Consider the following 25734-nt stretch of genomic DNA (forward strand, 5'->3'; position numbering starts at 1 on the left):
TAGTCAAGTTATATATTTTTTTATTTAATTAGGGGGCTCCCTATACATATTATGTTAATATACAAATTTTGTAAAGTCCTTGTTTTTTTTTTTTTCCCCCGAGAGAGAGACTCAAGTAGCTAATTGTAATTTGTGGCAATAGTTAACAGAATATTTAGGTGAAATGCTAGGATGTGGGAAGAAATCCCCGTTCCAAACAATGTCTGAATCATAATAGTAGAGTACTAATTTGACTGATATATTTAGAAAATTATGATACTTGATTGAATATATCAACCTGATTTTATGCTAAAGATGCCACGTTAATAAGCCAAAATCTCTAGGAGAGGATTACACCTAATTAGCTAAGTTCCAAGCTACTAACACAACCGGAGAGAGTATGTGAATCCATGTAAGCATCAACCTCAATGAATTTTAGCTGTGTGACTTTAGTATTCTGATCCTTAAATTTTAAAAAGTTACAATAACATCATTATAATTACGAAAATAAAACATTCAAGTACATTTATCTTAAGTCATCGATTTTACCAACGATAACACTAAAAAAAATAACAAAATAAATTTTAATGTTTCAAGTGATAGCGATGCCACTAGAGACTAGGGATAGTTATTGTGAATAAGGACAGTAATAGTAAAAGGTGAGGATTGCTTTATATCTACATCACGATGTAGAGCAATGCCACTCAACACCCCACTCAACACCTTTGTCGATGATCCTTTCACCGCTCCATATCTGTGTCGCCGCTAATACAGTTACTGAGTGACGTCGCTAAATAACTATGTCAACGACGATGCAGAGCGATCCTAACTTTTTGTTACTACTCTCCTCATCCACAACAATCACCTACGACCCCTAACGATGTCATCGTTCGTCACCACCAACTAAAATATTAAAATTATCTTTTTCCTATTTGTTTTCCTATTTTTATTAATAAAACTAATGACATTAGGATAAATTGATCTAGATATTTTACTTTCGTAACTATTAAAATATTAATATAATTTTTTTAAAAATAAAATAACTAAAACACTAAATAACTAACTACAAGAGATAATCTATAGTTAGCTAAAAGTTTTCTTTTATTATTTATATTTCAAAAATATATAGGAGCATTAATAATCTAAAGTTCATATAAAAATAGAACTGTCGATGGAGCAAATTAAAAGATGCTTGATGAATAATCAATCATTCCTAAATATTTACGCACAACTCAGCGTAAAAACTAAGAGAGTATACATAGTTTATCAACGAGAATATAAGCTAGTTTCAACGTGCAATAATGCGCCGCTAAGCAGAGCCAAAATGGGCCACCACCAAAATGGTTCATCTGCGTCAAGCCAAACAAAGCTTGGCTCAAATCTGATTTAATAATCAAGACAATTTGCCTATCTCTGGTCTGAACTATATCCGAATTAAAAGGTTAGACTAAATGAAACGACAGCATTAGTCTTCATATGAGAATCAATCTGACATATAGAAGAAAACCAACACATCAAGAGAAACTGAATCCTGTAATGTGCACACACATCTATAAGGTAATCCAGAAGTCTCTATTATGATAATTCTAACCACAGTTGAAGCTCATTCATGTTGTGCTCTAGGCCTTCAGATGTCGTAGCTTGATGGAAGCAATGTTCTATTAAGGTAAAGATTCAGTGATCCATCCACTCAATGACAAAACAGAGCGGAATGGGAACAAATTGATTTTAATGCCACCACAGGCATAGCCACATGTATATATCCATAATATAGCCTACATTCATAAGGATATACGAAATATTTTTTCTTGCTGCAGTACGATGTTTGACCACACGAAGGCAATATCCAGCTATCAAGATGATTACAGCTTGTCTTGCGCTCCAAGGTAGTCATTCCCTGGATCACCTCATCTCCTCCTCCTCCCCTGACAAAAGCAAGTTGCAATTATTTTAGTTACTGCAATCCATCATATCCTCTTAAGTGGTCAAGAATCTTTTACAAGCTACATCTGTCAGCTAAGTATCATCACTCGGGTATATTTAATGTCCACTTATCTTAAACAGAGCAGATCAGCAGAACAAGACAAGCATTAAAAAAAAATTCAAATACTAGACTGACTTATGCATAAATATCAAGGTTCATCATAACATGACATACCCGTCCGGTATAGGCGGTACATACCAATCCGACAAAAGACCGATATGGATAGTACATACCGATCTGTCGATATGTCCCATTATATTATGTGCCAATATATCAGTACAAATTGGTACGTATCATATCAATAGTGAATAGATACATCGATACAAACCGATAAGACAAATCATGATATATATCACAAAAATTAATCCACTGAAAATACACATCGACAGGGCTTACCGAGCTCATATAGTCATCCATGGATGATTGTTTTCTTCTTTTGAAAGAGGTCAAAGCAGGAGTTTCCATAGCTGGTGCCTTTGATAATGACCGTTTTGTTGGTGTCTGAAAGGTAAAAAAAGTTCAACAAATGTTAGAAGGACAATGGAACAGTGATGTTAAAGAACATTAAGATGAGTGGGCTACAAGTTCTACATGCTGCCCAAAAAATGGTATGCAACCATGAGACAAGGATAACTTTCGTTATTTTTTATGATCGTGAGAACACACTATGCAGGTAACAGAAAATTTTGATACTATCTGAAGACTGTAATTCGAGAGACATGAATCACAACAAATTGAAGAATAAGGGACGAGGATATCCAATTTATGAAGCCAACAAAGGAAAATGATTGTACCCTAGAAAGTTTTTTATCTTTCCGTGCTTGTCTCTCCCGCTCATCATACTCTTGATTTTCTTTCTCTACCAGACGAATAAGGGTATCACAGCGTCTAGCAAGCTCCTGAGTTGTACGAGACTTTACAAACCAATCAAACCGGAACAAAGGTGAAGTACGGAATGCTGCTTTGAGCTCATCCCAGTTACCATAACCAAGTTTATGCACCATGCACAACTGAAACAATTGATAGCAAATGTTTAGAAGTGTTGGAAAATACAAGAGGGAGTTTAAGTATAAAAGGATAAAGGAGCTTAAACTACCATAAAGCGATCACATTCCTCGTTATACAATTTTCCTTTATTTTGGCCATACTGAATTTTTAGTTCCAACCATGGGTTCTTGTAGCGATCCAACTTCTTGCCAATTGCTCTCATTATTTCTTCTTTGCGAGAGATCCTTGCTTCACCCCTTTCTATGTTCTTCATAATACGATCATAATCTGGAAAAGTCACCAAATAAGATCTTAGTAGGTACAAGAGCACTTTCTATAAACAATTTTAAGTTTCCACAATACTTAAAACATAAATGCTATATACTTGGAAGAGAAATCACTAGGTAGGCATTGAAATATAAGTACCATTTAATTCCTTGTATCTCTGTCTGAAGACCTTGGCATATCTTTCTACTTCCTCTTCTGTTTTGGCCTCCATTTCCAATGCTATACTCTTTATGTCATTGCGGCCATACTTCTCACATGCTCGAATGAATGTATTAAAATCTTTCCTTGTCCATGTTGAAAAACCCTGGGAATATAGAAAGCAACTTTTAGAAAGATTTTCATTATCAGTATGAACATCACCTAGTGGACTCACCTCTTCCAACAACCGCTCCTTCTCTTCCTGTTCCTCTGCAGTCAGCGGCTCACCTAAGTCTGGTTCGACCAAATATAGTATTTTAAATGATCATTGAACCAAGAATACATGTGAAAAAATAAAGTCAGTACCTTCAGGTTCTTCTTCATCACCAATTGTATCTTTTAATTGATTCTTCTGATGCGCTTGCTGAAATCAGAGAAGAAAACAGCAGAAATTAAACATGGAACCTGGTTTAGAAAATGACTAATAGGAGTGAATAGTGCAGAAATTTGATAGGTCTTATCATAACAAAGCAAGTAGTCTTGGCAGGCTTCAGGATTAAATGTTGATCAATGATAAAAGTAAAAAAATAAAGATACATCAAATGATCAAAATAATTATTTGATGCTGGATCATTTTGGTTTATATTTCTCTCGAGTAAATTTTATAGTTACAAACACCTTTTCGAAAAGTTGTCATATGGCAACATATTCTACAATTTCATATTGGTCATCAAAATTGTTGAAAAAAAGGGAAGTCAAACAAAAAAAAAAAGAGATACATCTTGAGTTTGATTGGTGATTTAACAATTGATTCAAGGATTTATATACAAGGAGCTTTCATCAATATTTCAAGATCTTAAGATAAGTCCATCAATCAAATATTATTTGTCAAAATAAGAAAATATACCTTTCCCAGAAAAGTAAAAGATGCAATGCTCAATATGCCTTGATTTATGGGATGCTATTGTCTTCCTCCTCATTTTTACATTGTTTCTTATACTGAGGGTATACAAAAAGTAAGAAATGAATTTTAATTCAAGATTAAAAAAAATGGATAAAATATGTTTTCTCACAATGTGTGTGGTGTCAGATCACATTTTACTTTCCAATTGTGATTATACTGTCCACATGTGAACCGTGCAAAGGTATAGACCTTCATTCTTGTAAGTTACTCATTAAGTCAAAGTCGGTCCAGCAGTGTTTTCTTTATTTTTTTTTACTGTTATCATCTTTCCTTCCTCTCATTTTCCCTTTCTCCATTCTCAAATAAAGAACACTGTTTGTCACAAACTTGTCCTATATCATCATTTATTGCATATCTACTATTTAAATCAAAGGGAAAAACTAGGTGTGAGTAGGTGCAATAAAAAAACAAAAGATGTAAGAGAGGCACACCATGAGATATCGAACTTCTTTCTCGTACAATTCGCTTAATCTCTGTGTGTTGAAAAACTGAAAATCATGCCTAAGATATGATACACGAATAGAATAATTAAGTATATAGCATTAGGATACAAAAGGAAAGATATCTGAAATCAAGAAATCAACTTACAATTGAGGCATACGAGGAATTCGTGGCTCTTTTGATTTTGCAGGACCACCTTGGCGCAGTGCTTGCTTAAAATAGTCAGCATCTGAATAACTAAACAAACCACAAAAATATATTAGGACAGGTACAGTTAAATCCATATGCATAATTTGCAATCAATGTTGCATCTTACTTGCGTTTCCTTTCCCTTCTAGGTGGCTCAACCCAATTATCGGTAACAAGTTTCTTAAAGTCAACCTTGTTGTCATCCTTCACAACCAAGAAAGGCAAAATGAAACACAACAACAATACTCAAACCAGCAGTGAAACAAATTTCCTCAGAGTCATCACCAAACTTGAAAATCATCAGCAAAAAAAAATAATATGTGAAATGTGAAAAAGAATCTTGTCTGTCGTTCCACAGTGACCATTGACCAATTCCACAGTGACCATTGACCAAAGTAACACTTAAAAGTTCAGCAGGTATACCTTCTCATCATCAAAGTCATACAAGTCAGCAGCTGCAAAGAAGAACAGAAGTTTATAAATCCAACATGGTTCTTACTCAAGAAAATATGCCAGCAAAAAAATCAACATACTGTCATCCATTTTAAACTTAATGGCATCCTCTGTAAACTTTTTCATCTTTGCATCAAGTTCTGCGGTAGCCTCTTCTCCTTTAGCTATGATGCGATCAATGTCCTCATCAGTTATTGTGCTGTTATTGGAGTTGAACACCATTTCGGCACCAAATCTTACCATTTGTAGAAGTTCATCTTTGTTAACAGCTGTAATAATATATAATATAAGTTTCATGTGTCCCAATGAGATTAGTTGCTGTTGAAGTGAAGACGGGTAACTCGTAAAATAAAAATACACTTACTCTTCTGTTCTGCCAGCCGACCTTGTTGAATTACCAAAGCATCAAGCGCAAGCTTTTTATATGCCCTTTCTATCACTTTCTCTTCGATAGTGTACTGCATTTTACAGACATATGTCAATAGACTCTTGAAGACATCATTCATTTATATTGCAGCATTTAGTAAGATCCACAAGCAAGGCCAAACCTCTGTGCAGAAACGGAACACTTGAACTTCTTTCTTTTGGCCAATCCTGTGGGCACGATCTTGTGCCTGTAGATCAACTTGTGGGTTCCTAAAAGATGCGAACATGACGACATGGACCATATGGTAATTAACAGAATCATAAAATAAATATTATTACATACAAAGAAATATGTACCAGTCACTGTCATAGAGAATGACAACATCTGCAGTAGCAAGGTTAATCCCCAGTCCACCAGCTCTTGTAGAAAGCAAGAAAATGAACTTCTCACTTCCAGGTTGATTAAAGGCTTCAATTGAAGCATCACGTTCCTCTCCCCCAGTATTCCCATCAATCCGGCAATATTGATATCCACAATACAGCAAATAATCTTCCAAGATGTCCAAAAGTCTAGTCATCTATATTCCAAAGCATACAGATGCTTTTAAATGACAAAAACAGGTCAAAATTATCGATACATGTTAAAAGAACAAAAAAATAGATAAAGCCATTCAGAAGTACTTGGGTCAAACTATATTAAGTCCCTGATAGGTTAAATGTTTCATTAAAAATTGCATATGCAACCTTTGGGTGTTCTTCCAGATGAAAATTATTTGCCTATGCCTCCTCATAGACATTACTTCTCTTGAAAAATTATTTAGTTAATATCATTCAGGTAGAAACCAAGAAACATTACTGATATAAACCTGTGAAAATATTAGAACTCTGGAATCCCGTTCTTTCAATTTTGACAGCAACTTATCTAACAGAACCATTTTTCCTGCAAAAGCATATGTTCAGAAAACAAGCATTTTTTTCCTCCAAGGAAAATATCTTTATAGAATTTAAGCTACCTGCATTTATAATAAGGTGATCTCCTGTCGTATAAGGTGGCCCAGGTTCTGCACCTTGGAAGAGATATGGATGATTACAACACTTACGCAGCTGCATAGCAATGTTCAGAAGACGCTTGCGTTCCCCTCCAGCATTAATGACCTCCAAATCTTTTTGAAGCAGAGCACGGTAATAATGCTTTTGCATCTGGGACATTCCTACCTTGAGTATAGTTTCCTTTTTCGGAGGTAATCCTTTCTCAACATCAGATTTAAGTCGTCTGAGGAGAAATGGACGAAGAACCTTCAAATAAAAAAAAACAGAAAACTAATGCTTGCAACTGCATAGATCAAATCAACTAAGAATGATTTGACACATGAGAACACACCTTGTGAAGCTGTTGAACAACCTCCTGCTGATCATTTTCTCCAGATATTTGAAACCATTCGTCAAAGGTTTCAGCAGAACTAAATATCTCAGGAAGCAGAAAATTAAGAAGAGCCCACAGCTCATGAAGATTGTTCTGCAAATAGTAGATATTGTTGACCACATGGCAAATTCTTGAACTAATGGTTTCAGATCGCATGACACAGTTTCGTCATGAACAGTTTCCTCATGAAAGACAATGCTAAAAATATTTACATATTCTATAGAAATGACAATCGATAATGTAAATCTTAGAATTTTCAACAGGACATATGAAAATAATATCAAGCATTTCTTATTTATACAATCACAAACATCCACCTTTCTGGAGAACTTAATGACTGTAACTAATTCCTGCATAACTCTTTTCTTAACAAAAACAGAAAAATGAAGCATAACAAAACAAGACAGGTAATTGCACAAGAAAATTGAAATTTTTTATTTTTCATATTAGAGATGCATATGGGATAATGACAGGATTGAAGAGTTCAAGAACAATAATATGTGAAAAAAATGCACTGAAATTGGGACCTCAAACTCTACAAGCTCTCAGGAAAGAAAACTGCAGAACTAAAAAGGATAACAGATTACCTGAAGAGGTGTTCCAGTGATAAGAAGGCGATAATTAGTATTGTAGAGTCTCATTGTTTTTGAAAGAAGAGAATTTTCATTTTTAATCCGATGAGCCTCATCAATAATAACATAGCGCCAACTAAAGCGTCTTAGAGCATTTTTTTCTTTGATAGCCATTTCAAAACTAGTTACACAAACATCGAACTTCCCAGCGACCAACAAGTCCTCACGTATATGTCTCTGCCAAATTAGTGGAAAAAAAATCAGAAGGCACATCCAGAGATCATTTCCTGAGGCTAACAATGGGTAAAATATATGAATTAAATATATAAGGAAAGTTTAAACTTCAGACATACTCTTTCTTCAGGATCCCCAAGAAATTTTACAGCACGCAAAACAGGACAAAAACGCCGAATTTCCCTCATCCAGTTGCCAAGAGTAGATTTTGGTGCTACTACCATGTGAGGACCAGTAATTCCTCTAAACTCATGCAAATAGCCAAGTAGAGAGATGGTTTGCAATGTTTTTCCAAGACCCTAAATAAGAGGGTTATTCAATTGTCAACCATATAGTTCAGTCTGATGACAAGAAAATTTTCCAAATTAAGTGGTATCTAAACTCAGATAAAGTTATGCCGGTCAAAGGTACTAAACACGACATAATCTTTCAATTGCAGTACCATTTCATCAGCTAAAATCCCATTGATTCCGTTTTCATATAATCGTATTAGCCAATTCAATCCAGCTAGCTGGTAATCTCTTAATTTGCCCTGTATACCTGCAGAAGTACACATTGGGATAGAAAATCAAAATGTTTGATCAAATGCCAACCAATAAAAGTAATGATAAAAACTGAGTTCTAGCATATATATAGCTACATATTTTGATAGTAACTATCAGAGTAATGTCATATCCATCCATATTTTCCATGAAAGAGACTTGGCTATGGATTACAGTGTAGTCTTAAGTCAAAACTCTTAAGTTCCCAATGGATAAATTGTGAACCACCACCACTAACTTGTAACCACAGTGATTCAAAAGCGGGTCAAAATTTTTAAAACGTAAGATTTAACATTTCTAAACTTACAAAATATAAGATGTCCTATAACATTTACAAAACAAACATCTAACTCAAATTTTGGACAACATTACAATCAAACTATTCTTTTACAATAACATCTTATAAAACAGAAACATGCTACAATCTTCTAGCATTCCACCGCCTCGGCCCAAACCTAACGTGAGCATGAGCATAAAGAGGGCTAATTACATATTACCCCCATGGTTAGACCTCTTTAATATCTCATTCCCTAGACTTTAAAATTTTATATTGAAATCCCTATAGTTATGAAAGTGAAACATCGAATTCCATTTACCCTAATGCTATCGGTTTTGCTGAAGATACAACACATGGAAAAATGCCACAAAAACGATGGGCATCATTCTGCATCGCTCATCCTTCTTCCCCCCTTGTGCATGTCGAGCGACGAAAGGGGGAAGAAGGATGAGCATCGTCCTTCCCCGCATTGTTATTGACACTAATGCAAATCTCGAGCGGCACTGACACAGATGTAAAGCACTAACATCTGCGTCGTTCGTTTCCTCCTCTCCCTTTGCCTCACCTCTCACCGCCACTCTCCCTCCTCATCCTCCTCCCCTTGTAAGAAGCCAAAGAGGTCCCCAGCATTTTTGTCTACCACCGCATCGCTCTCGTAGACCACAACCACCCACGACCCTCAACGACACCATCTTTCACCACCATCTAAAACGTAAATGAGACGTTGAAATTTTCTTTTTGCCCATCATTTTCATATCAAAAAAAGACATTAGGATAAATAGAATTAAATGTTTCACTTTCACAACTAGAGGAATTTCAATGTAAATTGTTTGAAGTCTAAGGATCGGGATACTAAAGTGGTCTAACTATAGAGGGTAATCTGTAATTAGCCCACGTAAAGACAAGCTAACCTAAAAAATATATATAACAATAAGACAAAACTCAATAAGCCACTATCATATCCATGACATAAGTGATGGCGAATCATATGAAATAAGAATCAAAATGCAAGACATGAATTCAAAGGTCATATATATCATTTTACTAGATTCATACTTAGCAAGCAAGCAAAGAGCAACATATAAGCAAATCAAGATCAAAATGCAAGACATTAGCTCAAGAGTCATATTTGTCATTTCATTTGATTTCTTCATAACAAAGAAACAAAGAGCAACATATAAGCAAATCAAGATCAAAATGCAAGGCATGAGCTCAAGAGTCATATTTGACATTTTATTCAATTCATTCATATTAAAAGAATATGATATGTACTTGCATTTATTATGAGATAGTGCAAGTAAAACATAGAAAACAAACACGCTTGAAGCTTCATATAATTATTGAAGTCACCATGACAAAAATTGATGATTTAATATTGTGGAAACAATGCCTACTTTAACAAATTAAGGAAACCATAAACCAGATTCTGTTATCACTAAATAACTGAAAGAAACATTGTGAAACCATCAAGAAAAATTGATGATATAAGTGCACAAACATCTTGTGACCTATCAAACATCCAGGAACAAATCTGCATTTTGCTATCGCTAAGAAACTGAAAGAAACATCAAAAAGCGAAAGTAGATGAAAGCAAAGAGAAAAGCAACACAGAAACAACTTCTAAGAGCCGTCATGAGAAGAAGAGAGATCAGTGAAGAGAAAGTATACTTTTCTATTTAGGTAGTCTGGTGTTTTGAGTGGCAATCATAACAGGCTAGGACAACATCTGACAGCAATGGCTACTAAGGTCCTGTTGTCATTAATGTTGAAAGTAGCTACAAAACTAGCAACTAACAGTGCAAAAAGCAGAGCTGAGACCAGTGGAGAATCCAGAAGGAAGAAATATAAAAGATAACTCAGGTGTTTACTTTAGGAAAGTCAACTATCAAGACATAATTATTTAAATAGATTACAACCAATAAGTTCTACAACAGTGGCTTTTTAAAGCTACTCCTAAAGAACAAGCATTCCAGGGAAAAAACAATAATTTTCTTCTTCCTTTATTTATGATTCCTCAACTTTTCTTAGTCCATTTCTGATTCCTCAACTTTATTTCTGATTCCTCAACAATAATTTTTAATGTGCACAAAAGATTGGGCAGTTCCTTTTTTCCCGAAAAAAAAAAAGAATGGCCTTTTTACATGTATCTCTGCAGAACAAGAAATTTACAAACTTACCACTTTAAATGAAAAATCATGCATCCATTGAACATTACAATTTATCATTAATATTCTATTTAGGGACTCGTGAAACATATATTGAAACATTGTTTTCATGCATCGTGAAGAGGGTATACATGAAAAGAACTATTCCTGATATGCAAACCATATCAAATTGAAGTCTACGCAAAAAATCATGATTTTTCAAGGGCATGTATGTGTTTTTTCCATAGAGGAAAAGATCATTCCTTCACTTAATTACCATAAATCTAACATTGATCCTTAAAATTCATATCAATTCATAAATTGTTTAGTAGCAATATCCTAGAAGAATGCAAGAAACATCAGCATGACATGAAAAACTGTTGGGCCATGATTTAAGAACACTGCTTCATCTTCTACTGAAAGTGGACATAATAATATATTATTTAAGAAAAATATACTTTTAATCAAGGAGTAAAATTTCTACCAAAGTTTCGAGATTCACTCGGTACAAGACAGTACTGTATATCGAGCGGTACATTTACAGTGTGTGTGTGTGTGTACTGTATATCGAGCGGTACATTTCGATATACCACTCGGTGTGTGTGTGTGTGTGTCAACTGCCTCGTTGCCCCTTTTGGCACGTGTTCTTCTCCCCACATAGGGAGAAAACCGAGGCAACGTTGCCTCGTTTTATATATATATATATATATATATATATATATATGTGTGTGTGTGTGTGTGTGTAGTTCAAAAAAAAGGGCAACTGCCTCGTTGCCCCTTTTGGCGCATGTTCTTCTCCCCACACAGGGAGAAAACCGAGGCAACGTTGCCTCGTTTTATATATATATATATATATATATATATATATATATAAGAGTAAAAAAACTGTTTTCTATGACGTCGCCTCTCTTCTCCTCGCAACACCAAGGATTCTTCTCCCTACGCAAATGAGAAGTCGCCGATAGACGAGGTGGGAGAGCAACACCAATCTCCAAGTTCTCCTTTTCTTCTTCCTCTTCTTTCTTCCTTTGGTTAATACCACCCTTCCTTCTCCCTCTTCTTTCTTCTCCCTCGATCACCACCGATTTAGGACGATAACAGAAAACAGCCCCAATCGACGATACTGCCCGGTAACAAACGGTCCGTGTACCGGTCTGTTGGCAGACTAGTACGTACCGCCCGGTACAGACGGTATTATTCAAAATTAAAATCCTTGCTTGTAATACAAAATTTGATTTGCAACACATAAACTTTAATGCATGAAAGCAAAGTTATTAATTTGCACATGACACTTCTCATTTATTTTTTTAGATCATGAAAGTCCACATGACCAAAACTCCAATTATTGATATGCAATAAATGACACATTATAGTTATCTTCTTAAATAAAATTAAGGTTTTTGTCAGTTCATTGTTCTTTCAAATTAGATAGTCTATATTTCATGGCCTGCAGTGCATGTAAGTATTTTCTCTCTTCTCCTAATTTTTCTAGCATCTATCAAGATTCTGAAGTTCATAGTTCATACAACATTAAATATAGCCAAAACTACAAATACCAAACCTCACACCAAATCACCAAAAATCTTTGGCCATCATTAACAACACTGACCTATGTTCTTCAAATCATAGACCAAAGCATAGTATGCTAATCCCCTAGGGCTTATATATACCAAGTTTGAACAAAAAGCAATCTAAAAATTGGCATCAAACAAGAGTTAATAGCTTCATCAGGTGGATATAAGCTGTTGATTACTTTATTAGTTTATTATGAAAGTAGTAACTACATTTTAATCATTTATAAAAAAGTAGGAAAAGGAAAAAAGAAGAAAATGCATACAAAGATGATGTTTTGGCAAATTTTCATATCCTAGAAGAATATGGAGAATGAACAAAGAGATATTAGTTTGGAAAAAAAAGTTCCAAGCACAACTAAAATCTTACAAGATGGTTGTGAAACCAAACGGGTTCCTCCTGCACCAGAAAAGGCATCCTCTTCCTCCTTAAGGTATTCCTCATCTTCTTCTTCCTCCGTAATTTTAGATGCGTGACGCCCCCTGAGAACGTTAGCACAGGTTACAGGTCATGCAACAGAATTACCATCATATATTACCTGAAAATCAAATCCTAAAGCACCGAGATCTGCCTTCAAGAAACTTTAGAATAACCACAACAAGAATTGGAACAAAGCATAGTGTATGAATTTTCCTATCATGAGCTTGAACTGTGAATTAAGGCAAAATTGGAGGCATTTCAAGAACCAAATCAACATCTTTCTCAAGCATACTAAATCTATTTTAAGTATTTTCTAAGTCTGGATTGGGCATCGGGAGATCATCACTATCTTAAGACCATGTATAAAGAACATCATGAATTGTCATGTGTTGCATCCATGCATGAGGGATACAGGACCGAACAACCAGTGTAACTGATCCCATAGTAGCAAACGATGGATAAAGGGCCAACCTTAAATTATCATGTTATAACACCAAGGCTTCTATACTCGGTCATTGCTCTTTATAATAAATGGCATAACCCACATTGACTCAAACATTAACAAGATTTTATTTCACTAAAAAGATTCGGGCTGCAAGATACTAATGGATGTCAAGAAAGATAACTAGAATTAGCAGGAGAATATGATAAGTAAATATTTTACTGTCGCAAATTCAGAATCAGGCGCTGTTCAACTAAACAAGAGCATGGAAACCTGTCGATTATATAAGACTTGCCAAAGAAGTTAAAAGCAACATCTGAACCCTTGAACCAAATGAGATTGTTGCTCCTAACAGAGGTTAGACAAAAAGAATGTAACAAAATAACATGTAGCCAACCAAAAAATTATATAATTTACTATACTGCAATGATAAACATTTAACATTTGTCTCTGATGAATTAATTGCAAGTAACAAAATGGTAACAATACTGAACTGGATTTATGAAGAAAGATTTAAAGAAATCAGAAGCCAACGAGAAACATGCTATGAATAGCTAGTGTAAGGACAATCGGCTCCCTTTTTCACTTCCATAGTACCATAATGACAAATTTTCTTAGCCTTATTTCATAATACACAACTTCGCTATACCATAACTACAAACTTTCATAGCCTTATTTCATAATACCCAACTTTGCTATCTTTATCACATGTATACAATGTAAGGACTATAGAACAAACAAAACTACCTTCCTCTTGGCTTTTTTTCTGATGCAGATTGGGCACCCTTAGCAAAATGAGCAAAAATCTCAGTCTGTTGTAGCAAGTACTTCAACCGCCCTTTTCCCTTGTTATTCTGTCAATGCATCAATTTCTCAGAGGCCATAATAAATGCACGATATTTGCACCATATTAACAACCTCAAAAGAAGCAAGGGATATGATGTGTAGATGCATCGCAACATAAAGATGGTCATGGTGTGGGCAAAATCCACACATGAACATGAAAGATATAACTGACAAGTTCTTTTGATCTGTTTCTTGTGGTAACATTATCGTGTTAGATATTCTGTCTGCGAGAGATACCATCATTGGCAGCTAGTCAAAGATAACAGCATCTTTGCAGTGTTGGCACAGGTTTTTTCAGTCAATTATGAACAGAAAAAAAGAAAAAACTTAATAATACTTTTATTATCTGAAGTTTCTGGGTTAGTTTTCATGAAAACATGATTGACAGAAAACACAATCATGACCAATGACAATTATGTAAAAGAGCATTAAATTACATTCCTGAAATATACAGAACATAAAGCAGAAAACAATAATATCACCAGCAATCTCATTCTTCAAATCCAGAAGCTCGATACTCTGACAATGATTATCTTAAAAAACCAATATGTCATGTTTAAATGTAATGCATTTATTCTGTCATTCCTTTCTTGTCTCCACTACAATTTAGTAGTTGCTTTAAACTGCACATTAGTATTTTTAAATGACAATGCCATTTGCATGAAGGTTAGGGTTAGAACTGAATAAATGCCTGCCCATTTGAAACAGACTCGATCCTTCCCTGTCATGATTCATAAGTACATCAACCACAAGATGGAAGAAAGTTTGTTTTGCGTGTGAGTTGACAACATAAAATTCCAGGTCAGAAAATGACATACAAGACAAGTATTTTTATCGATATCTAAATGTAATTCCAGAACGAGTGAATATCTGCTAATGTGTCATCTATAGCAATTATTAATGATCACTGACCATGTCAGCATCAATAGATGCATTCTGTGCAACCAGTATTTCTTGAATCTTTTGCTTCTTCATCCTCTGCATCTCTCTCAACCTGGCTCTTTCACGCTTTCCGAATTTAGCATTTTCCTGCAAGAACATTCAATAAATCACTCTGTAGCCCACAAGGACCTCCACTATCTACAATAGAAAGCAACAAAACGACTTGTGTCATTAGAAATGAGGAAAAATCAGAATCGTCTGAAATAATGAGCATGTAAGAAATGCTAGAGGAGCAAAACAAATTATGCCTATACATACACGTATCATCTGAAATAGAAATGTCCACCAAATCTAGTCCACCAACCGCAAGATCATAGGTCCCATATGGCGAATAATCCGGGAAAATAACTCCAAAAAATGCCCAAACTTCGGTACCACCCGCTTAACGATCAAAAACTAAATCGCTTTTATAAACAGGAACAACGCACATCAAATGCATTGAAAAGGATCAACGAAAGTGTATCTATATATAATTTATTTCAGAGCGATCATCGAGCCCCTAATAAAATTAAAATTTGCAAAGTAATAGACAAGGCAGAGAGGGAAAATTTTGGGCATCGACGGTGCCATCGATCGGATCGCGATCGATCACCTGTTGCTACCAGAAAACCAAAAATTACCTCATCTTCCTCCTCGTCCTCATCGTCGTCATCAACGCTCTTCGTGTCCTCGTCCTTGGTGTCCTCGTCCCCGTTGTCGTCCTTGGCCTCATCGTCGTCGGGGCCGGCCGTCCTGGCGACCGCCTCGAGCTCCTCCTCGTCGACCTCCTCATCGGGACTGGCCTCTGCCACATTCTTGCGCTCGTCCTCGGAGGCGATCGAGCCGTTCGAGGGGGTCTCCTCGGAGGAGCTCTCCGAATCGTAGGGTTTCGCCATCGACCGAAGCGGGGCGAGGGTTTCGCTCTGCGTTGAGTAAAAGGTTGAGAGATAAAAAGGTCGCAATGGAATGGGGAGCGAAAGCGGCTCCAATTGTTATTGAGGGACATTATATATATAAGAGATCGGCATGTGCAACACTCGTGCGCGCGCGTGCGAGGGTAATGGAATTGGATTCCCGCCAACTGCTCCCTCCTCGTCGCCATTATCATGCTTCATGCACCCTCTCATTTTTATTTATACAAGTAATTATTATTCATTTTATTCGAGTTGCTAATAACATGTGTTGACTACTATTACATCTCTTCAGATATATTATTTATATAAATTATTATTTTTCTCTAGGAAATTGAGTTATACAACACCATCTAAGACGTTTATGATCAGTATCATCGTATTCATATAATTAGTTACCTATGACATTACGATCTTTCTACTTTCAAAACTTACATTAGAATCCTAAAATTATGTATGATAGCAAAATTAACATGAGAAGAAACGAAATTAAATATTTTACTTTCGTAAACATAAATATCCTAATATAATTAGTAGCATACACTTTCGATATGATATGTTGAATGACTTATATTCATTGTTAGAATTTTAAATCATATTTTAACTTTCTTGAATGAGTTGTAATATGAATAAATTAATATATAATAATAATAATAATAAAATTATATGTTCTAATTATTTAGGATAATTTACATAAATCTTTTACTATTGGAGACTCTTAAGGTGCATTGTGTTAACTGTATACAATTTTCTAAAAAGTTTTTATAAGAAAAAAAGTTAAACTAAAGAAAAAATCATCAATAACCAAATCAGAATCGGAAAAAATGTTGACATGGTTTTGTACTTCTTGTTTATACCTACAAGAAAATAGAGATCAATTATAAATACCTTTAAATTAGTTCTAACTCAAATACAAATTTCCTCATACATAAATTTTGAATTTTTTAAATATATTTTTCTCATCATTAAAGAAAAACTCAAAATATTTTTTTCAGGTTCTGCTTCCCACCTAAACTTAAAGATACATGGGGTACTTAATTATTTATAGAATAATATAATTCTATTTTTAGGAGCTCATTACCTTTACAAAAAAATATTTTTTTTCATACTTAGATATTCTTCTCTTTCAGTACTATTGGTTTTCAGAAATTTAAAAATACTTGTCAAAACTAATAATTTTTTCATGAATGGGATAATAAAATTTATGATTATCTAATAAACCTAAGTTATCCTAATGATTTCTCTTGTTGTCTTCAAAATGAAAAATATAAAGTTTATAACCTTTGCTATCACTCGTAAAATAAAATAATTATCATTGCTATCAAATTCACAATTATCACTACCAATGTAAAATTATATGATTGTTACTATTATTATTAATAATATTATCACTTGTATCACAGCTTTTATTAAATGTTGATGGTGGCATTACCACAACTATTGGTGCCACCATTATCATTTATTGTAATTATCGTCACAAATATCACATATAATTTTATTATTCTTATTATCACCATCACTATTATTATTATTGCAAGTGTCATTAGTCACATCCGTCGTTGTTTTGGATAATTTCTTCAAAAAAAAATATTATTTTAATTTTTTCATGATCTGCGTATCCTTTTCTATTTATTCTAATAAAATATTTTTTTCATAAAAGATAAAATTACTCGGGACATCTACCTCGTGGGTCATCATCTTCGTCCCTTACAATCATAAAACGCTTATATGACATTCGCCCTATTGCATCCAATGCAAGGCCTTGCCACCTTTTACCACGAGATCTCATCATCGTTCATATGTTCTTATCGCTAACTTTCTATTATAGAATCGTATTCATTATAGCTTCACATGAATCAGCCAGTGTTGCACAATGATACGGTGATAATGAATACTCGGAGCGATTGGAGCTCAAGGTTATAGTTGTCTTTTTTTTTTGTAGCTTGCATATTTGCCAATGCGGTCGAAGTCATAAACATTAATTTAGTTACACTTTGAAGTAAACATCACTATATCAACAGTATAAAATAGTTATTATTGGAGGAGAAAATTTTTAAGAAAATAATATACATTTTTAGTATGGTTAAGACCCAATTTAGCTCATGTGGTTTTTGAATAGATTACTTAAGTTTTTATGATTTATTCGTGTCTAAAATAATTATTATATTTTTAAAAATATAACATATAAGTCAATATCGTCAAGTCTGAGTTAATATATATTAGAGTCTGCTTACGTGACATATTGACTCATAATAAATTATTAACATAATAACACATATAATTAAAAAAAAAATTAAGGTCCATTTTAGCCCATGTGATTTTGGTCACGAACCACTTTATCCCTTATGATTACTTGTGTTTAAAATAACTCATATATTTTCAAAAATATAGCATATAAGCTCCTCCCATCAAGTATGAGTTAACAGACGTTAGAGTATATTAATATTAATATAAACTATTAATATAATGATATATGAAATTTAAATTTAAAAAATAGTTAAGATCCATCTTGTCGATGAAGAGAAAATGGCGGAGGCCGTAGCGATGAACGAAGGTGGAGAAGCAAAGGTAAGAGAAGTTGAAGGCGAAGGTAAGGGAGAGTTGGACTATTATGTCATAGACACGGGGAGTGAGAGCATATGAGATAATGAAACAGGAGGTAGTGGAGACGAAGACGTCCAAGAGGGGGAAGAAGGATCATGAGACTACTACATGTCTAACTATCACGCACTTAGCTGATTTTGTATAAGTCGTACGATATCCTTGCATATCCGTCCGCAAATGTCACTACAAAAGATAAAATATGTTATATAAAAGTGTCTCACTCGGGATCTATAAGTAATTATTTAAGCAAACACTTAATAGTTAATGCAAATTACAAACAGACTTCACAAGCTCTGAATGTTTGCACAACAAAGGGTCCAAAATGGTTAATTACAGATCGAAATCTTCCACAAGTGTCCACATGACACAACATTTATTTATAAGCCTAAAACAACCACCAAACCCAACTAAAATAGGTCTATTAAGCATTTGATCGTCCCTCTACATGATGTGCAAAGCATGAATAAACCAAAAGACACGGACGAACAGACATAAGCATTACATTGAACACCCCATTTATAATTTTGTCCATAACATAGTGTCGGGCTAGTCGATGCACATCCACTTAAGGCAAGATTGAAAGCTCCAGAGCTTATCATCAGCATAGGAGAGGCTACATACGTACGATGCCTTGCTAAATAGTAATGACTTAGTACTATTACTGATAGTCACTTCCATGACGATGCATCATCTTGTTATAGATGATGGTTTTAGTTTTTTTTTAACTTAATTAATATGTCATTATATTAATGACTTATTATGAATCAATATGCTAAAGAAGTAAATTTTAATGTTCTTTAACTCAAATTTGATTGAAGGAGGTTATATGCTATATTTTAAAAAATATATGAGTTATTTTAGATACGAATAAATTATAAGAGCTTAAGTAATTCATGACCAAAATCCTATAAATTAAAATTGACTTTAACTATTTTTTAATTTAAATTATATATATCATTATATTAATAATTTATTATGAAACAGTATGTGATATAAGTAAATTATAACCTATGTTAATTTAGACTTATATATTTTATTTTTAAAAATATAAAAAATATTTTAGATATGAATAAATCATAATGACTTAAATGAAGTCATGTAAAACCCAAATTACATGAAATGAAATAAAATGGACATTAACCCTGACACTTATATTGGAAAGCTAACACCTTTAAATACAATCAATTTATTTGATCAGATAATTCAGCAGTTATAAATTTGAATTCGAATTCGTGTTCTTACCGCACCGGCATTCTCATTAACGCATTCCTTTGAACCGTCGAAACAACAGGGAATTGGGCGGTTTCACATTAATTACGCTTAAACTCTCTTCTCTATTCGTCGAATTCCTCGACGTTGTCCTCACCCGCATCTCTTCCCTGCTCCGGCGGCCCTCCAAGTGACCTTTCCCCACACCCTGTTCCCACATCTCAGTCCGCTATGCCTGCCTCCCTCGCCACATTGGTTGGAGCCCCAAATCGAAGCCTTTAGGTACTGTGGAAAGATCGAAGCAGGCGTTGGCTGTACCTTACAATTGCATGATGGCTTCCGTCGACACCATTCAACGCCCGGCTTCTCTACCAGGTGATGGGGTTGCATACCTGAATCCTTTTCGGTATAATGTTTCCTAAATGTGCTTGGTGGCTAATATCCATGTCGATTCTAATACAACATGTCAAGGACATGAAACTTTTTCTATCATCCAGATATTGTGTTCTGGAAAATATTATATTTGGGGATAGGCTATCTGTGTCAGTTTGATTGAATTTCCTAGGTTTTGTGTTCCGGAATCAAACCTAGATGAATCTGTCATGGAATAGAAAGCTCGAGTACCGTTGTTGAAGAAACAACAAAATAATCAATCAAAAGATTCAACTAGGAAGTGAAACACAAACCCAAAAGTTCCATGGTTCAGCGTCATTTGCATATGTTTACAGAGAGAATCAAAATTATTGCAATAAAGATATATATTAAATCGATTTAATCCAAATCCAAACTTAGAACTTCTTGTATACCCTTTCACACAAACATAAAGAATTTTCTTTAAACTAATTTAATTACTCCAAAAGTCCTGTCCTTTGTCAAGCAACACAGAAAGCTACGACCAGTTCTTTAACTTTATCCGATAGACTAAGAAAAATAGGTCTCTATGATGCATAGATTTTAGAAACGTAGTGGCATAGTAAAACACATCCATCATCGACAAAGTCTCTTTAGGACTGACAATGATTGTTTCTTATTTCGCTCAATATTTAATAGCTGATTAGCTATTTTAAAAAAATAGGGTCAAACTCACTACTAGTTTGCTGTCCAAGCATAGTAAGTGACTTAACTGTATGTTATCATCACTGATTGGCTATCAGATGTACTCTGAAATTGGAACACAGCAATCAGATGATAAATTATTCAAGGGCATATCACGTGTATCATGCTTCAATTCTTTGGCAGTATCATTTCCTTCTTATGACATGGAGCTTCTAGCTTGTAAATGGCACTTTGTCATGAAAACTAGATCTTCCAACAACTATAGTTCTAGAAATATTTCTTGATGCGGATCTTGCTGCCTGTTTCTTGTTATGCCAAGAATTTATCTGATATCACAGAGCAGAGCTAGTAAACTTGGAAGTTATTAATCATAAAATAATTTCATTCATGTTAAGGTATTGATGAATTTTTAAATCAAAGGAATAAATGCATGAACAAGAGCAAACAAAGTTACATTGGACATGTTTACAGTTATTACTTGAACCAATGTATACATAACCAGAAGAGACTAAATCAGGACTTCATCATCAACGCAAATGCACATGATTATGATATACATAGTAATATATCTACCTACATGCATAGATATATTACTTAGATAAATTTAGGTGGTAATATTATCAGATCAAACATGTAGATTAATAACATAAGTATCACCAAACACATTAATAAAGGGACACCAGAGAGAATAAAATAGATACAACTAATAGGTATATCGATGAATAACCATTTGGAAATCAAATAGATATGTATATATGACAAATTGTGAGATTGACTTGCAGGCATATATTTCATATCAAATATTTTTAATAAAAAATACCACATAGATAATTTAACATAAATGCCAAATACATAACTAGATGAACATATTGGTCATTCAATCATTCAATTGAGTAGATGAAATAACAACTTGTTTATCAGGTACATAACAGATGAATATATTTATATGATATTCATATAAAACAATTAGATTCATGTCATATAGAAATTAAATTAGTAATATCAGGCATAAAATTAGGCAAAATTTTGCCCAGTCATCCTTGGTATCATCATTTTAAAGCTATGGGACAAGAGTCAGATCAAAATAATGGCAACAAAGTTACAAGAGTAGATATGAGTTAACAAGAGATAAAAGAAGGAATTTTTAGATTATTGTATCAAAATTATATGTTAATGGATCTCGATCCTCTACATGGCAATAGGTCATGAGGTACTAAATCAATATAGACAGGATTGATCATGTTTGTAAATGTATAAGATAACTATTTAAACAAATAGAAGAACAGAATGGTTAAAGAGGTGTATTTAGGTCCCTAGCATTGAAGTATCATGGACAGTGTGGTAGGCACATTTATTTTCTGGCATTTGCCTTACATATTTCCTTTATCAAGAAATAAGACTTGCGTTTCTCCTGTGATATTTTAGATAATGGTAACATGGATTTATCCATCTGTAATTGTTATAGTAGAAATAAAGCAAATTTCTGGTCATATCTGTACAAGTCTAGTAATTTTAAATATCATTATCACATCCTTTTTTCTCTATGATGATTGTAGGCAAATGTTCAGAAGAAGTCAATAACTTCTTGATTTGTTTATGGATGCATTTACTTGTTGATTTGTGAGCTTGTAGTTGGTGACACTTTAGTGAGTAAAAATAGAGAAGAGTTCAAGAGAAGGAAGCCGGATGTTGCTGTCTTTGTAGGACTGATTACTTAGGCGTTCTGTTTTGTACATTTGAAATTTCAGGTACATAGATATTATTTTTTGGTAGGTGTCAATTTTACTGATATAATCGACATGAACATCAAGCGACCATTACTTAAATCATCATTGACTGTCACAGGTTTTGACAACATCATAACTTTAGTGAATAGTTTGGTAGTTACTCTGGCATCTTGCATGATCAACACCTTCTACTTCTCAGCCTCTAGTTTTGAGGAGATCATTTGACATTAAGTTCAATCTCTGGGAAAACGAATGAGTTTTAATCTAATCTGCTTAAAATGTATGCTGAAATCTAGTATGAGAAACAAATGGTCTTTATGCCCACTAGAATTATTAGGATGAAATTGGCTCAATAATAATGTAGAGACGAATTGTAGTAACAACATTGTATACTTATCCTGTTCGAAACTATTTTATTTAAAATCTGGAATATATATTTCTGTATACTAGAAACCGATATGTGGAATTAATGACGAGTGCATTTGGTTGCTTATAGGAATGATACTCGTGATTGTTATCATACACTTAGGCTGTTCAGACCTCAAGTGAGGAAAGAGAGTACAATGATTCAAATTCTTGGCCAGACAAAGAGCATCTTGATTGCACAATCACTTGAGCTATAAAATTATTTCGACCTTATTATTATTTCTGATATGGCAATACAATATTCTTCTAGTCATATCCAAACATGCGACTTACAAAATTATTCATCATTATCTGAGCTAACATATAGCCAATATCTTTTCACCAGTAAGAGGTGGGACCCTTTAATTATTTCTCTCGAATTCTATAGGTTCTTTTAGAATTTGGCACAGTGAAGCATATTTCTCTTCTCTGTCCTGCGAAACTGTTGGATTCTTTGTACGCCTAGTTTAAAGAATGTTTGGATATGGTCGGTCCTACTTGATTGGAATGTCAAGAGTTGCAGGAGTAGAGAGAGGGCTCTGTTTGTAGCCAAGCTGATAAGGAGAGAAGAATCTGTGTGTCAGAAAGGAGTGAGGATGAGCACTTGCCTTGTCACCCATGCGTGCAGGTTATGCGGAACAGTAATGCACAGGTGAGTGAGTGGCCGAGAGATGCATATTCCCTCATCCTTGGCGATCTAACGATGTCTCCTTTTTGGTCAGTTGGATATGGTGGAATACAACCGCTGCTAAAAGTTGAGTTCTTTGTGTTCTTCCTTTTTTATTAGAGCTTTCGGTTTATTAAGTAAAGGAAGCATATATATCCAAATGATTCTTAGTTTTCAGACATGTTTGGTTTGATATTTCCTTCTCTTTAATCTAGCTAGGTCAGACAGGAGTACACGTAAAAGCTGGAATGTGACACTGTAAGTGTTGCCTTCTCAAACAGGGTCTGTGCCGCCATGATTCGAACACCATGGAAGACATAGTATTGACAGGTTTGTAGTTGCAGCAGCAACTGATACAATGTACATCTTAACCCCGCACAGGTTAAAGAAGACAGCAGCCAAAACATGACGTCGTAGTGCACGTATTATAGTGAGACAGGAGGAGGAGGAGGTCGTGGAGGGTGTCAGAGCCAGAGTGCTCCGGCGTTGCGGAGCAGCGGCACGAGCTTGCCACCAAGGTGGAGCGCCATGACCTCATCGGTCGGGCCAACGAGGTTGCCGCCGATGAACACGGCGGGCACGGGGGGGCTGCGGCCCAGCATGTTGGCCAGCGCTCGCTCCATGTCCTTCCCCTTGGGGTCCTCGTCCAGCTCGTGGACGGCCGGGTTCACACCCAGCTCGCAGAAGAGCCGCTTGATGGTGTGGCACATGCAGCAGGAGCTCAGGCTGAAGACCACCACCGCCCTCTGCGACGCCAACCTCCTCACCCTATCCATGCCCGCAACTGGAAGCTGGTGCAGATGAGTGCAAGGTTGCAAGCACTTCTAAGAGAGTGAGAGAAAGAGAGAACAAATGCAGGACACAGCACCAAAGACGTTCTGCCAGCATAAACAGGTGGCAGTCTGTGGAAGCAACCGAGTGCTCAAACCTGCATAGGGCTTGTATGCTGGTCTAGGAAGAAGGTTGTGGTGGGTTGAGCTCCTCCATGGTGAGCTATTTATACAGGGCAAAGATATTTGGTGCCGGATTGCCCAAAATGCCCCCCTGATCATTGCACAGAAAGGGACTCTGGCTCATCCCTCTGCTGGTCCAGGTACTCAAACCAAGCTCAACTGGACAATTTAATAGTATTTTATTTGTGATTATGAAGAATATAAATTAGGATTATGTCTTATTTATTGACTTAAGCTCTTAGATGCAATAAAAATCTAACATTTAAGATGATAGACTAAAGTGAAATATATTGAGTTCAAATCTTCATCAGACCACACTTATTAATATTTCATGATTGAGTCATTTGTTATCTATATATGAGACCAAGTGTTCAGAATATGCATTATGTTTCATTTGCTAACTTATTCTTTTAGATTATTTATCAAAATGATTAATTAGCATTGATACAAAAATTAAGAGTGATGCTACCCCCATTCCCCACTTTCACATTCTGATGCCAATGCTACTCTTATACTTTGTGTCTGTGATAAGGATGGAGTATTTTCCTTTTCTTGGATGGCTAGAAGGCAGCATCTGTGTGGGCCAAACTGCACCATGGGATGCCTTGAGGCAGCTACCGAAGGCTTATTGCTAATACTCCCTTTTCATTTATCTAGCATGCTGAAGCTTGAAGTGGAAAAGACTACTATATATATATGTATATAAAACTATGGGCACATGTTTGGAATTAGTCCCTTGGGAGATGAAATGACTGGTGGTGTGATATGGTGGGGCCATCTTAGTTAGAATAGGAAGCCATGGAGGAACAAATGGTGGGTCTTAGAATCCACCAAATTTGAGGCCTTTAGCACTTCAAATGAGATCAAGAAGTGGACTGCAAGTATGCATGAAGTGGGGGATTTGAAGCTCAACTCCTGCCCATGGTTTGCTAAGAGTCATTCATTGGTCATTCTTGGAAGTTACTTCCCCTTTAGCTCTAGAATTATGTGTATACTTTATTCAATTTTAAGATATAGAAG

General features: G+C 35.0%; 2 protein-coding genes across 2 annotated transcripts; both read right to left on the reverse strand.

Annotated features, from left to right (window-relative positions):
- Positions 1–1532: 1532 nt before the first annotated feature.
- LOC135587335 (ISWI chromatin-remodeling complex ATPase CHR11-like) lies at positions 1533–16158 on the reverse strand. Its single transcript, XM_065078611.1, has 25 exons — positions 15824–16158; positions 15174–15290; positions 14163–14269; positions 12923–13035; positions 8461–8558; positions 8138–8317; positions 7800–8021; positions 7171–7305; positions 6803–7085; positions 6656–6729; positions 6147–6367; positions 5972–6059; positions 5788–5881; positions 5504–5692; positions 5394–5425; positions 5098–5174; positions 4929–5018; positions 4772–4841; positions 3743–3800; positions 3612–3670; positions 3377–3542; positions 3060–3238; positions 2758–2973; positions 2360–2464; positions 1533–1904 (listed from the first exon to the last, which is right to left on the reverse strand). The coding sequence occupies exons 1-25, from the start codon at positions 16076–16078 to the stop codon at positions 1887–1889; spliced, it is 3246 nt and encodes a 1081-aa protein (XP_064934683.1). The 5' UTR covers positions 16079–16158; the 3' UTR covers positions 1533–1886.
- A 7491-nt stretch (positions 16159–23649) lies between these two features.
- LOC135588945 (glutaredoxin-C1-like) lies at positions 23650–24835 on the reverse strand. Its single transcript, XM_065081278.1, has one exon. It carries the CDS (start codon positions 24535–24537, stop codon positions 24226–24228), a length of 312 nt encoding a protein of 103 aa, XP_064937350.1. The 5' UTR covers positions 24538–24835; the 3' UTR covers positions 23650–24225.
- Between the last annotated feature and the right edge of the window lie 899 nt (positions 24836–25734).

This window comes from Musa acuminata, chromosome BXJ1-8 (assembly GCF_036884655.1).
Source record: "Musa acuminata AAA Group cultivar baxijiao chromosome BXJ1-8, Cavendish_Baxijiao_AAA, whole genome shotgun sequence".
NCBI lineage: Eukaryota > Viridiplantae > Streptophyta > Magnoliopsida > Zingiberales > Musaceae > Musa > Musa acuminata.

Bases quoted from the DNA above. Each gene is read 5' to 3' on its own strand.
- LOC135588945 (XM_065081278.1), bottom strand. From the start codon at position 24,537: ATGGATAGGGTGAGGAGGTTGGCGTCGCAGAGGGCGGTGGTGGTCTTC.
- LOC135587335 (XM_065078611.1), bottom strand. From the start codon at position 16,078: ATGGCGAAACCCTACGATTCGGAGAGCTCCTCCGAGGAGACCCCCTCG. The intron at 8,318-8,460 runs GTACTGCAATTG...CCTCTTATTTAG, and splicing joins GGATTTTAGCTGATGAAATG to GGTCTTGGAAAAACATTGCA. The intron at 3,543-3,611 runs GTGAGTCCACTA...CTATATTCCCAG, and splicing joins AGGAGCGGTTGTTGGAAGAG to GGTTTTTCAACATGGACAAG.